The 21,263-nt window shown below is 37.9% G+C and overlaps 1 protein-coding gene across 4 annotated transcripts in view; it reads right to left on the minus strand.

Annotated features, from left to right (window-relative positions):
- Window positions 1-94: 94 nt before the first annotated feature.
- LOC109039218 (COMM domain-containing protein 4) overlaps window positions 95-21,263 on the minus strand; it is a 33,856-nt gene continuing 12,687 nt past the window's right edge. Inside the window, exons 4-9 of one of the 4 annotated variants that reach the window (XR_011900544.1) lie at window positions 9,951-10,016; window positions 9,240-9,279; window positions 8,439-8,542; window positions 6,464-6,701; window positions 5,838-5,978; window positions 95-1,807 (exon numbers count right to left, since the gene is read on the minus strand). Coding sequence is in view for 3 of the 4 variants with exons in the window: in XM_072304396.1 (XP_072160497.1) it covers window positions 5,920-5,978; window positions 6,464-6,701; window positions 8,439-8,542; window positions 9,240-9,279; window positions 9,951-10,016 (507 nt within the window). In the remaining variant the exon portion in view is untranslated. Of the gene's footprint in view, window positions 1,808-3,234; window positions 5,979-6,463; window positions 6,702-8,438; window positions 8,543-9,239; window positions 9,280-9,950; window positions 10,017-11,871; window positions 12,033-21,263 lie in introns of those variants that run through there. The other 3 variants (XM_072304398.1, XM_072304397.1, XM_072304396.1) reach the window with 3 other exon arrangements.

Consider the following 21,263-nt stretch of genomic DNA (forward strand, 5'->3'; position numbering starts at 1 on the left):
TTAATAATTCTTCCGTTCTGTTTGACTGACTCTTACGGCGGGGTGCCCCCCCCGGCCTCCCGCCCCCCCCCCCCTCGTACGCCTCCCCATGAAGAGTACTTTATTTTATTATTATTTACACAAACGGCTGGGGCATTACATGCCCCAGACCAATATGATAAGAGTATCACCTTATCATACGTTCTAATTTTACTTATCACTCATTTTCAATTTAATTCATGTCAATTGATACCTTATGTAATTGCTTTTAGGTAGTAGTGACATTGCTTGTATTTATATAAAAAAAACTTAATAAAAAAAAAAAAAAAAAAAAAAAAAAAATAATAATTCTTCAATTTTGCATCCCTATTTAAAAGTTGGGAAGACCCCCTTTCCCACCCAGGGGACCCGAGTTCTACCCGGTTCCGGAGGGGGGGGGGGGCGATAGGCCCGTGGCCATCATCGTCCCCCGCTCGCTCCTCCCTGGTACCGGTCTGCTGAACGCGACAAGGGAGGCCCTCGAGATCCCACCCCCGAGCGGGGGCACCAGCGGGAAGAAGGGGAAGAAGAGGGAGCACCAGGGTGCCGAGGAGGGCCCGAGTCGCGTCAACGACCCCCTCTTCCCCCGTCTCGACTCGTCGAAACCGTGCGACGTGGGGCAAATCCTAACTCCTAAGGAGCCTCAGAGAAGGATTCGCTCGATATAACCGGCTTCGGCGTCGTGAGTTGATGACTACGAGATGCATAAGGACCCGGCTGGCAAACATGGCGTCGGAGCTGCCTGATCGCCGGGACGCAGAAGCTCTTAACGTCCACCTGGATCACTCGGAGACTACGAGCGCACGGTATTACAAATCGGCAGATCCAACTGCTGCTCTTTGGGCTTTCTTCGGCGTCCCGAGTTGATGACTACGAGATGCATAAGGACCCGGCTGGCAAACATGGCGTCGGAGCTGCCCGATCGCCGGAACGCAGAAGCTCTCGACGTCCACCTGGATCACTCGGAGACTACGAGCGCACGGTATTACAAATCGGCAGATCCAACTGCTGCTCCTCGGGCTTTCTTCGTACCCTACCAATCTTATTAAATCTACCGCAACAACAACACCACATTTCATTGATGAGGCAGCGGAGGAGAAGGACAGAGATACTTTTGTAACACCAAAAAACATGGACGAAATAAGATATAGGATCGAGAAATTCGGTAAGTAAGGCCAGAAGAAGAAACTAAGGGCAGAGAAGAAACGCCACTAACGAAGACAGGGATCCCGGCCGGACTCGTGCGAGGCATAGCGCAGTTCGGGGCTTACGCGACGACAGAAAACATCCTGGCCTGGTTTATTTACGTGTTCCTTTATTTTTAATTTTTTATCCAGACAGACTCCTTGTTCATCCGTGGATTACTTCCGTTGTGCGCTTCGATTTTCTCAATTTACTTGTTGTATTTTTTTTTCCATTTAATCTCATCGCTTTTCGTGTTTTTTTTTTGTTTTTTTCTTCCCATTAATCAGTGAATTTTATTCGGTATTTTATTTTTTTATTCATATAATTTAAACATGTTTTTCCCCGAGTTTTTATTTAAAACAGTCGTATACATCATCGCGCTGATGTATGAATCACTCCGAGATTTTAAGATTTTAAGATTGATTTGGGAGATTTCCTGGTATTCTTCTTCTTCTTCTGGCTTTTCCCCATCCAAATCGTCGTAGAATTCGTGAAATGAGACAACTTCATGGCCAGTATCCTGCAAACGTTCCTTCTCCCACTCTGCTTCTCTTTGCAATTGGTCGCGCTTATTCTCGAAAAGTTCTCGCGTCTTGGCCAAGGACTGAAACAGATTTTTGAGCATTAGGCTTCCTTTTCCTTCCGAATTCAAAGGCACCGGGCGAGGGTGGCATGAAGTATTAACAGTGCTCCGTGAAGCACTGTTGTGGTGTAGCCCCTGCGAGCTGAAGCCCTATGCAAAAAACATCTGCTGATCAGTTCGGAGCTGACGCGACGACAGAAAACATCCTGGCCTGGTTTATTTACGTGTTCCTTTATTTTTAATTTTTTATCCAGACAGACTCCTTGTTCATCCGTGGATTACTTCCGTTGTGCGCTTCGATTTTCTCAATTTACTTGTTGTATTTTTTTTTCCATTTAATCTCATCGCTTTTCGTGTTTTTTTTTGTTTTTTTCTTCCCATTAATCAGTGAATTTTATTCGGTATTTTATTTTTTTATTCATATAATTTTAAACATGTTTTTCCCCGAGTTTTTGTTTAAAACACTGGTCTACATTATCGCGCTGATGTATGAATCACTCCGAGATTTTAGACCTGTCCTAAATGAGGCTTTCCGCGCCCCCTCCCGACGACGACCATTCAATCGACCTTTATCACCGATTCGCCCCGTGGCTCGAGTATCCCTCGCAGAAACGAGCTGGTGAACAATAGATATCGTCGAGATGCCCTCTTAATTCAGTTACCGCGCTTCTTGAGCGAATTGGTATTTTACATAAATGAGGGTACCATTTCGAGAGGGGACGGTAATGAGCGGATCCTAATTAGGAATCCACAGCCTCAAACCGCCCGCCCGAAAACTCCCCCTCTTCGAAATGTCGATCGCCCAGACATGGTGCATTCTGCAAATCTGTGGCGATCGATTCATAGAATCCAACATCATTGTCCAATAGACATATCAAACGATCTGGAGGGTGAAGAAGCACGGATTCGAGCCATCGAAATGACTCGAATTCAGCGGGAGGAGGAAAATGCGGCGATTCAGTTCGAAGTGGCTGAAATCGATCGCGTTACATCCGAAAGAGAAGTAGAGGAGAGACAGGGAAATTTGGCGCATATTACATCTCTGCCCATCATATCCACCCGACCCGAATCACCTACTGATAGTTTCAGGAGATTCGTATCAATGTCATCTCCCAGGCAAGTTTCAGTGCAAAAATGTTACAGCAAATTTCTCCTGAGGCTCAATTTGATTACTGCTGTAAATGGTTTCATTTCAATGAAGAGTGCTCTTCTTTAATTCACACTGCTGTGTTTGTCATATACTATGTGCAATGCTTCCTTAAACAAAATGGCAACTCATTCCGAGTCGGGTTGAACGCGAACCTGGACGAATGCCGCCGTTATTTTTCAGTGACAATGTTGCATCACCCAAACACACTTGATCATGTGTGCGTAGTTTGCTTTAAGGACGTGATAAAAGAAATAAATCGTGGGTGGGCTCAATTTGATTACTGTTGTAAATGGTTCCATTTCAATGAGAAGTGCTTAGCGCCGGAAGCTACAGATTTTCAGCGCTTGCAGATGAAGAGGATTTCATATGCACCATCTGCAAGTTAAACGCAGATCTGTATGGAAGACCAATCAGAGAGGAAGAAATTATTTCTATGTAATAAAAATACATTGAATACTTCGCATAGGAGGAAAACTAGTATGCATCCCATAACCAACGCCATAAAACCATGACAAATAAAAAAAACCATAACCTACATGTTACATAAATGCCTTGCCCAACAGCATTCATGTGATGATCGTATGGTGAGCTCAAAGGAATGGGAAACTCTCAGTAACAGCAACTATCTTGTGCACTTCAAGGTTCTCTGCACTGATCAAAATGTTTTTTTGTCAACTTTATATCAGAGTTCCTGGACTTCAAGTCATAACTCGAAAAAACCTTTGCACCAAACCTCACTAATATATTTGTAATCCAATTAAAAACATTTAGTATTGATGAAGGCTGTTATAACTTATTATTAGATGAATTATTAAAATTCCTCTGTTGAAATCTAGACTGATCGATTGGGAAGAAGAAGGGCTAGCTCTGATGATGAGAGCTATGAAGATAATGGAAGCGCATATGATGACACGCAAAACTTCTGACGTCAAAGTATAACCGGGACGACAACAACGCCACAAAGGGGAAATAATTCTCAAAATAGTAATGAATTCTGCAGTAACCCCATTAGCTAGATTTTTCGATTCCCATTTGCGGCTTGAGAGTTCCTATTGGTGGATGCCGACAGACCAGAGGACATTAAGACAAGCCTTAAAGTTACCACAATACAATGTAAGTAGACTGTCGATTTTAGAGATATTAAATCACATACATAAAATACAACCGGAAAAAAATTCTTTTCGCATCCGACAATCCAGGTGAATATTATTTTTGCTTAATAAAATCGTTTGAAATTTGTTGCGAGCTTTTGATCCATCAGGTAGGTTTCGATAATATTATATTTTGTAGGTCCCTTTGAAAGGAAGTGGTCACGCTGTATTGCCAGCTATTTTAAAAGCTTCTAAGTCTATCATTGACATCCAAAATAGTGCTGATGAATGTTTCAAGTGTTGTATTCTAGCAAAAATAGCTAAATCATTGCATACCATATTTTAACACAAATATCCTGGCTACAAGGGTGTTGTAAAGTACAGTTTTTTCCTCTTGTATTACCACACCCCCCTCCCCCATCTACATTCATCCCTGACTGGTGGATGCCCCTATTTGTCATTCGCACTGAGTGCTAGGTCCTAGACCAAGCACCCTCATAATTGGACCCTTATAGAACTGTAGTGCGAGACACTTTAATCACCATGTAGATGATCAAGAAATGGTCAGAAAAGGGTTAGAAGAGAAGACTAAGTCCCTGATTCTGTTGATGTGGTCTATTTATTCTATGCCACTCCTGTCAATATTAATGGGTAATCTCAGTTTCACCAGGCATTTTAGCTACAGCTTCTTAGGACCTGGGTAGAAGGATTTGTCATTGAGCTGTCATTGCCATTTATTTTAGTTTAAGCAGAATTTTCAAATCTCAACACACAAAATGGATGGTCAGCGTTTCGTGTCAAGAGGTTTCATCAAATGGAATTTGGTCAAACGTAAATGTGTCCAAAAAAAAGTTGTCCAAAGAGATTACGCAAAATAAAATTTGTCCAAGGCACATTTTGTCAAATGTCAGTGTGTCCAACAAAAAATTCCGATGAAAGTTGTATGGTAATATTTTTTTAAAAAAAGTATATATGTATAATAACAATCATATGGAGAGAGAAGATGCGAGTTGACAATGCGCTCTCATAGAAGCGGATCTATTAATTTTGTTTCTGTTAGAGTTAAATTTTCAGTTAGAAAATCTTGAGTATACATTTTCTGAGTATACAGTAAGTTTTACAAAATGGTAGCCAGTTTCTATGTTAATACATGGCGTTTTATTGAAAACCTTCGAAATGATCAGCATGATAATGAGACCCTCGTAATGCAAAGTGAGGGTGGACACAGGAATGTTGAGGCCAAGATCACGTCCACACCATTGTAACAAACTATGATGATTAAAGGAGTCGTAACATTCTTCTGACATATCGGCGTGCAGTTGCATACCACCTGAAATTAAATGTAAACCCGCAACCTTCGCACTTCCTGACCCTCATGCTGAACTACCAGCAGAACCCTCACCGAATAGAGGAAAATTTGAGAAATTTTTTTTTACTTCTCTGCATATATTTTTTTACTGTATTCTTACCAATGTTCCAGCAATAGACGTATTATGTTTGGACTTTATTGATTGGACCTATCGTGTCCTGGACAACTTTATGAATGGTCTAATAATATTGTGGACAAAACCGCCTCGTGAACGTATTTTCATTGGACGAAACCTCTGTGACTAACAGATTTTATTTTTGAAGACACTGATAATAACCAAGCAGATTGATTGACCATCTTGATTCAATGAAAAATTGATAATTTCATCCATAAAAGAATTATCTTTTCTTCAACATATTCGATTTATGATAAGCACACATGTATCTTATGACCTCCCTTTATGGTAAATACATAATTGAAAATCAAAATAATAAAATGTACCTAATTTCACTGGAAGTTATTGAGAGCACCGGCTTATTAATAATTCAGTGTGGAAGACAAAAAAGGTGAGTCACAACTAGGATTATGTGTTGTTGCTTTCAGCTTCTATTTCTTCCATACGAGAATAGACCTGCTTCAAATCTGTGGAGAAAAAAATATTCATTTTTACTTCATTTTAAAAAGTATCAAATATTACCGCCACTGGTACTGGACACAATTCTATGGGAAAGACAACTCCAAACAAGAGGTTGATTATTGATCAGACAATATTTGATCAACAACTTAGGCTACAAATTAAAATAGCTGATCGATGGCTAAAGAGCGAAACCACATATCCCCGTTTGCGACATTGCAGACTTCCAGTTATATTTCATTTTTTCTTTGGAAAAGTAGTCAAAACTTCTAGACTTTTCTTCCCTGTTCACAAAATATTCTCTGGAAATTTCAAGCTATACAGTTGACTTGTTTTCCTTTGAAAAAATAAAAAAGGAGCAGAGATTTTGAAACACTGCAATGAAAATACATGGTTTCGCAATTTAGCTATTGTAAAAAGGATTTTTACCTATAAAACTCGGGACATTGTTTGCAAAAAAAGAAGAAAAGAAAGATATTAAATTTTCACCCACCAGCCAACAGAAGAACTAGTTGCTGCTTATCAATATTGAAGCTTGTTGACTGCACAGAATTAGAGGATCTTTCCCATGTCTTCAACACAACTTGAACAAAATCCCCTTCATCAGAGCACGATACGCCTTCCAGTTTGCTCAGCCGTAAACTGTTATTTGCTAGGTGAGTGGTGAGTTTTCCTACGTTATCGCAAAAAACACGACAAAGAGCGGAGGCATGCTCATGTGGGAAACCAATCTGTAAAACCAAACAATTAAATTAAATAATGCACACATGCATCTTTTCGAAATACTGATTCAGAAAGTACTGAATCTGAGAGAAATGAGAAAAAAACATCATCAGGAAAAATGAAATCACAGAGTATAATTTGTTAACCAGGTATAAGAAATTGTGATCAATCGAAACAATGGGCCTGTTGCAAACTTTTGCTAGGTACAGCAAAACTTCGAGTTGTTTCTGATAGAAAATGTCTCAACAATCACGATGAGCGCATCGGCAAATTCTGAAATGCACTCCTAACCTCTCAATCTGCATAGGAAATTTGCTGTTTTTTTAGCTTCCCTCTTCAAAAACGATACTACTGCACAGGTGAACATTCCGTTGGAGGAGTCGTTTCATTTAACCCTTTCACAAATAGCAATGCCCAACATATCCGGCGCTTCCGCGCGCAAATCGGAATCGGGAGCACAAGGTCGACCAAAGCGGATCTTTATCAACGTTAAGAAATCGAGAATATAAACACGCTCGGTTAGAATCTCGTCTAGACACATGTGTTTTGGCGAGTGGTGTCAGCCATGTTGAATATTGTGTAGTATCCTAGTGCACAGGGGTTGGCTAGAACGATTCTTCTAACGAGATGTTCACCTGTGCCGTGGCATCGTTTTTAGAGCGGGAATCTCAAAAACACCGAAAACTTACACAGATTGTGCAGTTAGGAGTGCATTTCAGAGTTTGCCAATGCACTCATCACGATTGTTGAGACATTTTCTATAAGAAACAACTGTTATTTTTGCTCTGGCAAATGTTTGCAACAGGTCCACTGAACTTCTTGGAAAAAACGGTTGCTTTTAGGAACCTTTTAACTACTCATCTTTTAGAGTTAGGTGGAAGAAGAGTAATAATCATCTATTCCATTCAAAAGTGAGGATAACTGATATTCTGCCGCATTCGTAAGGCAGTCAAATAATTTGGCAAGATTAGTAAAATTAAGTGTTTCTCCAAACATCCAGCTTCTTAGCCTCTGTTCTGTCACTCTATCAGAAAAAAGGGCACAGCTGCATTTTTACTTGGACCATGACAAAATCTGGGTACATTTTTTCCTAGTACAAGAACAAATGAAATCCTTTCAAATTAGTAAGAGCTAAAACTTAAACAGAAAAGTTGCTTCACATTAAAGGTGAAAACATAAAATAATCGCAAAATTTAGCTTGATTAAGAAAGTTATTAACCATGGGAGACTTCTTTAGGATTTTGCGAACTTGGCAAAAAGAAATTTCTTGACATTTCACATGACAATGAGATTCCTTGACAATACCCTTTCTTCCACACCTGTAGTTACCCCAATTCTCTTGGAATGGAACAAAATTTACACATCAATGAGAAATGCAGAAAAATCAATTTTCCTATAAAATATGTTGATTAGATGTTAAAACTAAAACCAAAGGGTAAGTTTCATTTTTAACGGAATGTAAGAAACATTATTTGACAAACAACATCCCAGAAATGAATAAAATCCATAATTTTCTTAAGGTGCATTCATTTTTCTAGTTTTTGACAGTAAAAAAGACAAATTCATACAGCGTCAATTTTCATTCTGAGGAGATTTCTGCGAGAATTTATAGACTGAGATATAACTTGGAGAGGCTAGAGACTTTTGGAAAGCGTACTCAGTTTTTTGAAAAATGCACTGATTTAAATTACCTTTAAAAAAATAAATAAAAACTATTTCCTGAAAATCAAGGAAGGAAAACTAACCTGTTGTAGCTCATTGCTAAGAGATTTTTCAGACACAGCATAGCGAGATGCACTAGTAATGATGAAGGCAATTGCAGCTACACATCCTTGCGAGTCTTTCTCATCTGAAAATTGGAAAAAGGAGTCATAAGTTAACAAAGGAAAGGAGAGAGAAAAGTCCAGTGGTTCGCTGCACTGCATTTATGCAAGAGATAAAAACAGTGAGGACAGGACTGTTTTATTGAACATAAATTCCTAGAAAAGTAGAATGTAGAGCAGGCTCGTGCATTGAACATTTTAGACAGAAGTTCCAAAAATAAAAACTCCAGATCCTATTGAAAGGAACCTTACAAAACAGCCTTCCTTAACTAAGGCACAAATTGATCGCCAAAGTGCCAAACAGACATGTCTCCATGGCAGTATTTTAAAATTTCCATTCCTACTTAATTTTATGGAGAGTAACTAATTGATCAGATACCTTGAAGTTTACATAGAATATTCTAAGTGCTGACAGGGAAGAAAAATCAAGACTGTTTCAAGAAATTGTGTCTAGAATTTCAAGAGAAAATTAAGTATAACAGGAGGTCTGCAACGTCACAAATGGAGATACGTGGTTATGCACTTGGGGCATCAATATTTCTTTTCTATTGAAATGAGACGTAATAAATGGCCAAGCTTATTTTTACAGACATATTCCACTGTCAACAGTTTTTGGATGGTGGTTCTGCATTGAAAAAAAGACAGGAGGTAGTGAAAAGAGGGCTCAGATTGCAAAATGTGTGTCTTCTAACCATCTTTTAACTGAACTAATTAATTTCTCACCTAATTTAGCTTCAGTTGTTATACGGCTCAGTTTTTCCTTCTGTAAAAAAGGGAAAAAACGAATAAGACTTAACAACTGAATCCATCAAAATTACAAAATGGAAGAACATTTTCATCTGGGGAAAACTGAAATGAATGAAAGAACCTCAGCATTTCTTGACGGTACCGTTCCATTTCAAACTAACAAAGACCGAGTAAAGATGACTGAGGAGAAAATAAATTAAAGAAGTCAAGCTTTAGATTGATGTTACTTTCTGGTCGAAAAGTAACCAAGAGTGCATTGCTTTTGGAGGACTTTTAAAACCGGGGGGGTCAGAGGATTTAGACAGACAAAAAAAAAAAAATCCAAAGATGGCCGTGGACATCTTATGAGTCTAAGGGATTCATCAGTTGTCTATTTTTCAATAATGCAATTTAAAAGGATGATGATATATAGACAAAAAATTGATTTGATACAAAACTATCGTTTGAGGATGAGAATGAATGATCCTGGATTGGAATGCAGCTTCTGAAACCGAGGTCGTCAAAACATCTGAGAAGTTTAGAAACTCATCGTTTAAAAAAAAAAAAAAAAAAAAAAAAAAAGGCAGAGGGGGAAGGGAGTGGAATCTCATTTGTATCAGATGACTAGATCAATTTATTTTGTTTCATTGGGTCTTTGCTAGATACAGGGTACGTTTAGAGGACATAAGAATAGGTGGTGCCACTTACATCTATGTTTTCACCTAAGATGGATTTCACGACCAGGTTACTGAGTACTTTCATTTTAATAGAGGTCTGTAACAAAATAAACAGAGGAACAAATTATTGTCACCCACAAAATAGTTAATGTAACTGGTGCAAAGCAACACTGTTTCAAAAGCCGCTTTCTCCTGACGATTGATCTCAAACTACGCGAGTACATTTCTCTGATTTCTTTCTATATGTATTATCTCGATAAGCAGAAAAATTCTATCCTAATTTGAATTTGCAGGTTTAGTCAAAAATTTCATGTCCGACCTCTCTAATTGGCTCGATCTACGGTGCGGCGCGAAACCATGGCGTTCTGAATTTGCGGAGAGGTTGCGCTTTTAAAACTGCGTATTTTTCGGTTTCCGAGTTACTTTTCCACATTTTCAATTGGCGCATCGTGTTCTACACGTCAAAATCTTCGAAAATCGCACATTTCGGTTAAAATTCGTTCATGGTTTAGTGACCCATTAAAGGAATTCTTCATTTTTCTCCGACACATTATCCCGACCAACTTCCTGATTTTCTCCGCCAGTGGCGTGGCGTGCTTTGCGATACATCAATTTATCGGTCATTTAAATCTATGTAAAAGGATCGATAAACAGGGTGTTCGCAGCGAACACCTTAATAATCGATTCTTTACCATAGATTTAAATTACATATCAATCGATGTATCGCAATTCACGCCACGCCACTGTTCTCCGCTGGTAGCCGACCTAGGGCCTAGTCCAGGATCTTAAACTTTGGTCGAACTTTCGCGAAACTAGTCAAAGGAACCAGGTTCAACTCATCTGAAACTAGTTCGATGAAACGGCTCAGTTTGACGAACCACGACAAAAAGTTCGAACGTCTGGACGGCTCGATTGTTGAATCGCTATCGATGACCTTGATCGATAATTCCCTATCTTAACAATGCTGTATATCGATCAAGGCCATTCGATAGTGTGGCGTGAACGATCGATTATCGATATTTCCCCATTTGAAGCTGTGGTAAAGAATCGATTATTATGGCGTTCGTTGCGAACACCCTGTTTATCGATCCTGTCTCATAGGTTTGAATGGTAGATCAATCGATATATCGCAAAACACGCCACGCCATTCGATAGCGATTCAATCGAGCCGCTCGACTGGGCCTGAGTAGAGAACAACCACGCTTAACAAACTTCCGCGGTAAACCGCTCAACGCAAAACGCACTATCCAGCGAAAGGCGAAGTTTGCTGTGCTGAAGGAAAACACCCTGCGAATATTCGGACTCGGTAAAATTTCTCCCGAGGAAATATTAATGGCACCAATGGCAGCTGAAAATACACTTCAAGCGTTTGAAACCTTTTGGATATTTTCTCGCAATTTCGTTGGATCTGATGGCATGTTCATAGAATCGATATCGACTGTAGTAATATAATGGCACCAAAGGCAGCTGAAAATAACCTTTCAGTGTTTAAAACCTAAGTCAGATCCTGTAAAAATGCGAGAAAATTTACGAAGATATTAGGTTTCAAACGCTTGAAGGTTATTTTCAGCTGCCTTTGGTGCCACATTATTACAGTCTTTACAGATTCTATAAACTTGTCATCGCACTTCCAATGAAAGTACGAGAAAATTTCCGAAAATCCGATGAATTTGCGAGAAAATTTACAAAAATATTAGGTTTCAAACGCAGCTGCCATTGGTGCCATTTTATTACAGTCGATACGGATTCCATAAACTTGCCATCAGGTCCGATGAAAATGCGAGAAAATATAAAAAAACTGTTATGTATTTCGCTTATTAATTTGTTATTACGTATTATGAATGTTTCACCTATTCGAATGTTTAAACACTATGTGCTGCGGCCGGCTAGCGCGTACACGCGAAACAATGATAAAAGGCAAGAGGAATAAATAAAAAGATAAATATATATACCTACTAAATAATAATGACAACCGAACAAGAAAATAGCAACATGAGCAAATAACAAAACACTAAACCGCAAACTTAACTACCGTACGCTACCTAACATTTTGTATGCTAAGGAGCTAAACGAGAGAAGTTGGCCCAAAGGGCCAACTTAATTAGGGACTTAAATTTCTCGACGTTACGAATCCGCAATGGTTTTTCGAGTGGGAGCCACCTGAACCATGGACCAAATAAAAGCTTCGCTTTAGGACTCCTCACAAGTGTCCTCGGTTCTGATTCTGCTGTTGCGAGCGCTCTCCAACAGAAGTCCCCGAAACTAAAGTCCCACTTGTTAGTTTGTCTCAGGGTCTAAAGAGTTCGCTGATCTTGGGGCTGGCCATGCCGGAGCCGTTAGGAGGACAGCAGGACTTGAGATGAGACCGATTTCAAATTTCTAGGAAAGAAAGAAAATGCTAGATTTCCGATTCGCGATTTCGTGAAGACATCTTGATTTTTTGAGTGCCTTTTTCTTCTTTCGGTCTTTTTTCTCGTTTTTCACAGTTAGTTCTTCACTTCATAATGGAGATTTTAGATACTGGTTAAGATTTGTTGTGTTTCTTGTGTGAATAGTTGTATTTGGACAGTTTTTCTCTAGTGTGTAGATATCAAGAAGAAATGTCTCGTTTGCAGCCGGACTGCCGAGGAGAACATCTCTCTTTTCTCATTTCCTTCTCAGGAATTGAGGTAAGATTATCATGAATTATTATCATCTAATCGTCTAAGTTTTGCACTTTTAGTGTTGCTACTCAATGAGCATGAAGCGTGAGTACCTTATCCCTCACCATTCCCTCCCTAACATCTAATTTCTCTCTCCTCTATAAGCCTAAATCTTACACTCATCACAATGTGTATTCATCCTTTTAGTTAGGATCTTATTATTGTTGCTCAAGGAACGATTAAATTTTTAGCAATGTTCGATCTGTCAGTGAACTTAGTGCAATGATAATCTTAAAGCTTTTTCTTCACTGATTGGAGAATCCACCCGTAGAAATCCATTGCGCACCATTCTTGGACAACTTTGCCTCGCATTCTTAGTTTGTTTTTTTTTTTAGTCCATGATAAATAGTCAAGTCTGAGGGCTTACTCTGTCCAGAGAATTATGTAATTGAAGTATATTGATCTTGATATGAAGTCATTTGCTTATAACAGCTATCAATCAGCTAACAGAGAGCTATCAATCGTACATTTTGCGACCAATGAAGAGGTCTTTTTGATTATTTGTATAATTCTTATACTTCTTCCAGACAGTAATTATATGTAAATTTAAATAGGGAATATTTTTCTCATTATAGGTTTCAAAAATGGCTTGAAGCCCTTCGTCTTCCTTCTGTGAAGAGATCAACTCAACGGGTTTGCTCTCTTCATTTCAAGGAGGAAGACTTCCTCGTTTTTTCTCCGTTCATCAAGAGACTAAATGCTGATGCCATACCAAGTGCTGACCTGTTTAACTGGACCCTGCATGAGGTATCAAGTAACTCATGTAACGAGAATGCAACCTTCGCTGTTTCTTCTACAGCCACATCTGTTCTGTCACCAAACTCGCCTCATGTTAATAAGAAATTTATCACAAAAACCTATGGTAAGTGTGCACTTTTGCTAGGGACTAGGAACAATACACCGCTCTCTGCCTTCAAGTCATTATTAATTTTTATCGGTATCCACAGCCTTTTTTCATGTATAAATCCTCGTAATTATAAGAGCCCCCACGCCCCTAATGTAAATTCCTGTATGACCTAAAGATTTAGAGATTTTATAGGAAAAAAAGGTGGTATTTTAAATGGACAGCCTATTTTCCACATTCTTTTATTAATTATGAACCCGAAATATCTAATTTTTTTAAAGTAAGTCCAAGGTGTAACAAAAGAAGGCAGCTGCAGTTTCAAGCATACTGTGAACATCATGTTCGGAAGTAGCATTCCAAGGAATGTTTGATCTAATAAGTTTTCTTCTAACCATAAGACTCTTTTTTATTCTGTACTATCCTGGAGTAATCTGAATGAGTAGTGAATTAATTCTCTTTTCTGGTCCTCAATCCTTGGTTAATGCAGTTTTTGTTTCCTTTCTCTTGCAGAGCTTAAAAGTAAGAGATCAGCAGCTGACAATAGTCTTAAGAACAATAAGGTAGTAAATTCAAGACCGGGATCTGAAAGATCCCATGTATCTGCCATCTGCAGCCCTGAAAATATAAGTAAGTCTATCTATATTTTTATTGCTTCTTGCTTTCTTCTTATCTGAATTGTCCTATATTGATGGTGTATGCTTCAAATCACGGATCTCGGTTTGCGTAAGTAGGAGACTTTGCAACATATTTTTTGTCCTTATAGGAAAACAAGTAAACATTTTTCCTCGAACTTTCATCTGATTTTTCTGTGCCTTCCTAAAAACATTGTGTAAAAACTTCAGATGATGATGTCAGTTTGTTTTCCTTTGTGAAATCAAAGTAAGCACGCACATTTTGAAACACTGCAATCCAGATATGAAGCTTTGGACATATATTATCGTGTCATTGTTTTTGTATATAAATCATAAAAATTTTAAGAAAAGAAAGCAAGTGGATGAAACGTGAACTGCCTCTACCCATTTTATTAGTCAAAAATGTATTAATTGGTTACTTCTCTTTTCTGCAGATCTAATGAAAGAAAGCCAATCTGAAACAACTGCAGCTGTCAGTCTGTCTGAAAACATTGTTGCCAGCCCCTTCTTGAAAGCCAGAGAAGAAGTAGAAGCAGGGTTGATTTTCTCTCCCGGAAATAATATTTTCACTGTCACAAGCTCTGACCACACAAGTAAGTTTCTCTCTTATCTCAGCTGCTATGTTTCGATATTCTTCTTGTAGATTTAGTACCGCAAGCGAAACATTTTCTAAATCTGTTTAGTAACTGTCAATGGTTCTTCGATCTGCCACCGGTGAACTTTCAGTTGAGTTAGATTCTGCTCGTTAAACATTTTTCTTGCGATCTGCATTATCTCATAACCCTCATTTACAGTGGATGCCAAGATGTTGGCAGTAAGCTTTTCATGTGTCCGAGGGTGCGTTGGTAAAGTAGCCTAGGGTTCTTAGAACCCCTAGTACTCTAGAACCCAATGGAATTCAAATACTTTAAGCTAGTTTGCCACAAAAAAGTGCAATTGCAGCCCTCCATAAGTTACAATTTGGAGAGTAAAAGAAAGGAAAAATTAATTTCTACCATCATTTTTTTAGGAAACCCCAATCCACAACATGCTTTTTCTGCACAACAATCCCTGAAGCGTCTTAGAGATGATGAGAGCAATGCTACAACAAACAAGAGTTCCCTTCAAGGTTTGTACCCCTTCATTTTTTTATTTGTTCACCTCCGAAAACTTTGTGCTAAGATTTCACTGCATGCTAACTGAAAATAACAAGGTAACAAGTCTCTAGAAAGTTTTAAGACCGGAAATCTCCATAAGTCATGAAAAAGTTTGGAAATTTTGAAATCAAAGAAAACTTTTCACCCTGAAATAAAAGTAGTTGTTGCAATGAACAAATTGAAATTTTACATGCAAATTACAACAGCACTTTCATTATTTAAGTGATCTTTTTCTGAAACTGATGTTATTTTATGTAGTAGCACAAATGAACATTCGTTTCATGAAATAATTTGTCTTACAAACTCGTTGGATCATGGCTACCTCTTAGCGTAGAAGGTTAACTTTCAAGCTCAAATGAAGCGGCTTATTTTTACTAATGTCACGCAAAAAAATGCAGTACATTTCGACGGTGTAAGTCGGCAATCACATAACTCGGCTCGCGATGTTGCAGACTTCCTGTTATACTTCATTTTTTAAAATGGAAATCTACTCAACGGCAATTCTTTAAAACTGCAGTGATTTTTCTCCTCTGTGTGAAGAAAATTCTGCAAAAACTAGAAGGAATGATGTCAATTGGTTCTCCTTTAAAAAAATAACATAGAGGCAGAGATTTTTAGACACCGCAAACGAGTTAAATGATTGCCGACTTACACCGTCGATTTGCAAAATCAGAAGACCTACTGATCCGCTTTGCCTTCTTTGGCAGTGCAATTCTCATAGGAAGAAGGCAGTTGTACGGAACACCCAAGTGTTCCACTAGCTTTTCTTTACCTGCTAATTGGGCCCTGTGTGCATTATAGTGAGCCTTAGGAACCAGGAGGTTGCTAATGCAAACCACTTTCCTTAAGTTTATAATATGTTTGTTTTCCCCCAGGAAATGGTTGCTCAGAACAAGAGTCACCTGCGCAGCTTCCTCTCAAACGCCACAGAGATGACAATGGAGAAGCCAGCACTACTAGGAGTCCCAGGCGAGGTTTGTACTACCATCAATGCCGCTTCTCCTTTAACCATTGATCTGTTTCCTATTCTTGTTATTTGCTGGCAAAATGGTGATACTAAAAAAAACCTACTCATGAAAATTACCAGGCTCTCAAACTTTTAATGTTTATTTCAATATAATGATTTGGACCTCATTACGCGACAAAGATCTAACTGAAGTGATGTGAATCGGAAGGACTATCTCTTCCTCAATGGACTGTGCATGTCAAAATAGGCACTCCTTTTGGATTCGCGCATTGTAATTATATTTATTTTGCTTAATAACGTCCACTTATCATTACAGTATTGACAGGACTATCCTACAGACTTTTGCAAGGAAGAAATTGACGAGACTGTGCTGAAGATTTTTTGTGTGTTATTCTAATTATTCTTTTCTGAACCGTGAGTAAGGTCAATGCCTTAAATCCAAATACAACAGTTACAGTCTATCACTTTCCCTGTTCTTTCATTATGGATTCCAGTTATTCTGTAGGACTGTAGTCGAGATAAATATTGAATAGAGGATGGTTCTACGATAGAAGAATTGTATTGAAATTTTCAAAATTATAATTGCGTCTAAAAAAAATGCTAGCAGAGAATTTGAAACCAGAGCTTGAAGGTGAGCGTTCAGCTGTTGCAATACCGCTGATGAATAGGATGTTGGATGAAAATTATTCCTCATACAATATTACTGCAGATGCTTTTGAAATAATTTTTTAAGATAGTCATAGATCGCATTAAAATTGGCGACGGCCACTTCTGAGTCTCCCCTGATAAATGTCCTCACTAAATTGTTATGCTGGCTGATGTAATGAAAGAAACAGCGTATTTTTGCCCCTCTTTCTCAATAGCTGTACTTTTTGACTCATTTCCAGGTGTTAAAAGTCGAAAACAGCTATTTGCTTCAGTCACCGCATCAAAGTATGAAAAGTCTGCATCGGCATTAAGCCAACACCAGTTCAGTGTCATGGATTCTCTAAGGATAGGTAAGTGTATTAACCTCCAGTAATACTTTTCTGTCTCAGTATACTCGGTAATTTTTTTTACTTAATAATAACTGAAATGTTTGTCAATATCACTCTATCTTTAAACAACTTGTTACATATCTTAAAATACTTTCAGTTATGAAAATCAAAGTTAATAATTCTTGGCTTAATATGCTCCCATGAGGAGTATTAATTTATTGCGATCGCCGAGAGACCAGCTGCTTGATACCTGTATTGAGTGTCAATGCTTGCCGGATTATTTTAAAGCCTTTATTATGGCGGGATTGTATTTGAATTTTCGCATCGTGATAAATAATTCTTATGAGCATTTAGATCGCTGGTTATTATTTTTTTAATCAATGTCGTCATTGAAAGAACTCATTATATTTTTTGCTGTGCCGATAAAATTCTTTAATTTTTACGTTTCTATAAATTTGTTGCAATTTGAAGAAGTACCTCTTGTTTATACCTGCAAGGCATGAAGTTGTGTACGTTTTATTTTTGAGTCTCTGATTCGTTATCATCATGCGCAACGGACGACTGCGCACTACTTTTGTATAATTCACATGAATCATGCATGTACTCCACCATCCGTTAGTTTCGCAAACCATAAGCCATCAAGAGTAAAGTTGATGTTGAGACAAAGATTTTTGGTTTCTATGGCATTGTTATTAGATTTTTACGGCAAATACAATTTTTAATTTCATTCATGTTTTAATTCATTATTATGGCACGCTCCTCGAGCACTCATTATTGGATTTCCCTGCTTGTTTTTCTGCCAGTAACGAAATATTCATATCCTTCTTTTACTGTTCCTAGGAACGGACTTGGGAGTGAAACCGCTTGAATCTGCCAATGCGCCAGAAAAACCGCTAAGTCTAAGCAGTCACAACAAATGGAGAAATGCTTTGAGGAGTGCTGTGACTGAAAAAAACAGACGATTGGAGAAGCGCTTGAAACAAAGCAGGAAGAAAGTTGCAGCTTTGAGGAAGCAGCTGTCACGGGTGAAGAAGAGAGAATGCACAAATTTTGCAGCAAATCCCAAAGCTGATTCAAGTACAGCCTTTAGACCGGTGATGCGCGGCTTACTTGATGCTCAAGTGAAATTGAGCCAGTGTAAAAAGAAAGGGATGAGGTGGAGCAATCAAATGAAGGATTTCGCTCTTAGTGTTTTATACCACGGCCCGAGAGCATATAGATTTTTAAGAACAGTCATTCCTCTGCCCAGTATTTCAACCCTTAATCGTTACCAACAAACCATTCGTTGCAAGCCAGGCCTTCATGATCATGTTACAGTATACTTTTCAGAAAATGTTCCAAAATGGAAAACTACCAAAAAGCTATGTTGTATAGTAATTGATGAGATGTCAATAATGAAAAATGTTGAATACGATAGCGTAAATGACCAAGTTTCAGGGTATGTAGACGATAGCATAAACAGAAAAAAAATTTTAGCAGACCAAGTCATTATTGCCTCTGTTAAAGGGGTAACGCATTCGTGGAAGCAGATAGTTGGCCATTGGTTTTCTCATAATAAAAGTAAGACGGAAGTATTGTCGGAAGTTGTATCTCAATTAGTTAATTTTTGTAACAATGTTGGGCTAATTCCCAAAGTTTTAATTTGTGATCAAAGTTCTAAAAATTCCAAACTAGCCAGCAAATTAGGAGTGACACGTAAAACTCCTTACTTTCTCAACGGAGCCGAGAAAATCTACTTTATGTTTGATCCACCTCATCTTATTAAATCTTTAAGAAATAATCTTTTAAAATATGATCTCATGTGGCGCAAAAATACAGCTAAGTGGTCCCATATTAAATCCTTATATACTCATCAAGAAAAGTTTCGAGTGAACCTAATACCTAAAATAACGAGACGACACATTTTCTTCAGAAGCAGTTTTCAAAAGATGAAAGTCAAACTTGCAACCCAAGTATTTTCCCAGTCGGTTTACATTGCTCTCCTAGTGTTTGTTGCATTAAATAAATTACCATCTAGTGCCCTACATACAGCCTCTGTTGTAAAAGATCTGAATGATTTCTTTGATTGTTTTAACAGCACTCAATTTCGGAAAGATAAGTTCACTCTTAGATATGCAATGTCCAAATCTTCAGATCATATCACTTTCTTAAAAGATCGCATGTTAAAGTACTTTGATAATGCAGCTTTTGTTGGGGTGAGGCGTCAACCACCCTGCCTACAAGGTTGCATCGTAACAACAATGGGCTTACTGAGTCTAGTCGAAGATCTCACTGTAAATTATAAAATTAAAAAAATTCGCACTAGATTTTTAAATCAGGATATGCTTGAAAATGCCTTTTCCACCTTGCGCCAGCAGCAAGGCTGTGCAGACAACCCAACTAGTAGGCAAGTGGAAAGAGGTTTAAGAGCAATGACACTCTCCTCCTTGTCAAAAATTAACAACTCGTCAAATTGTGAGAGTGAGGTTGAGAAAGCAGTTTTGTCTCTGTCAAATCTTCCCAAAGTTGTTGTCACACATGATAAAACCCCTGTAGAGGCCATGAAGGATGTTAATCCAAATGAGGAGATGGATCTAGCTGAAGAAAATGCTCTGTACTACTGCGCTGGTTTCCTTACACGCAAGTTTTTAGAAACGCATGATTGTGAAACTTGTAAAAAACAGTTGTTGGTTGAACCTAGTGAGCGAATGCTAAAAGAAAATTATCAGATGTTCTTATACTTCAAGGCTCACAGTAAGCAACTAGGTTGTGAGTTTGGACATCTTTATGCACCATGTTACGAAGCTTTTAGAAGTTTGAAAACTATTGACAACATTTTCCACACAGGTTTTTCAAATGCACCTCATATTAAAAATGTTCGTAAAACTATCATTAAAACAATTGAGTCCCACAATATAAAATTAAATTTATGTTCTGAAAAAGTAGAGGAAAAATTCATCGATATGTATATTACTAAAAGGATTCACTGGGAAGTAAGATTCATCAACAGGAGAATGGTTGCTGATGAAGAAAGGAGGAAAGCATTGAAAAAATTAAACAAATTAAACGTTAGTAAAACTAAAAAAAGTGCAGTTGGTAAGAAGGGCGGTAAAACTGAACAGGTTAGTGGGGCAGAAGTGAGTAAGAGTCAGGAGAATGTACCTACTGAAGGTGGTAGTGGCGCAGGAGGAAAATGCAAAGAAGCAGAAAGAGGAGAACAATTAAAGGTATAGAAGGAAGAGTAGAAGTAGAAATGAATCGAGTTGGCATAACAAAACAGGAGAAGCGTATTCATCGAATAGTACTTTCTAGATTTGTCTGTATAATTATTTCAAAAGTAAAGATGAATTTATTTATCATTGTTTTGTATTGTTACTTACTGATATTCGTCAAATAGACGTTTTTCTATAAATCTTATCTCCGTTGACTGATTAGTTGTATGTATTGAAAAACTGTTACTTCTTAGCGCGACACTTCCATTTTATAGAGTACTTGAAATCATTGTCCTCATTTTGTATCAAAATGCCTCTCCACTCCCAAGGTTTTGACATACTTCAAATTAGAGGAGATACCTTCATTTTCTCTCTCAAAGTGTGTATATATTGTGTATTTATTTGTCTATACTTCGTCTTTTTAAGTACAAAAGCATTGAAATATACCTCATCTTGACACAATTGTATCATGGTTTTATCATTCAGCCTTATACAACTGCATCGCGAACGCATTTTTCTCATGACATTTCATATCTATGATGACATATTCTCTTTTCTTGGTTTTGCTCTTCTTCTACTTCCAAAACTGAGCAATGATTTACCAAATATTTCTATTTTTCCCCTTTTTAACGACAATTCAATTATTCTTTATAAAAAACTCTACGATTTATTAGTCTCGATTCATAATTGATGTCTTGTGATGTTTTATCCTGAAGAGAATCAGAACAAACCATAATAAATGCTAGGTCTTAGAATGTTACTTAAACAAAATAATCACTTTTACATTTTCAATACCTGCCTTAAGAGTGCCATTATTTTTCATTTCTCAGGTTTCCAGGATCATTTTACTGCAAACATTGTGACTCAAGGGTTCCCTTGAATGAGTAACCAATCT

The sequence above is a fragment of the Bemisia tabaci genome, chromosome 9, assembly GCF_918797505.1.
Source record: "Bemisia tabaci chromosome 9, PGI_BMITA_v3".
Classification (NCBI taxonomy): Eukaryota; Metazoa; Arthropoda; class Insecta; order Hemiptera; family Aleyrodidae; genus Bemisia; species Bemisia tabaci.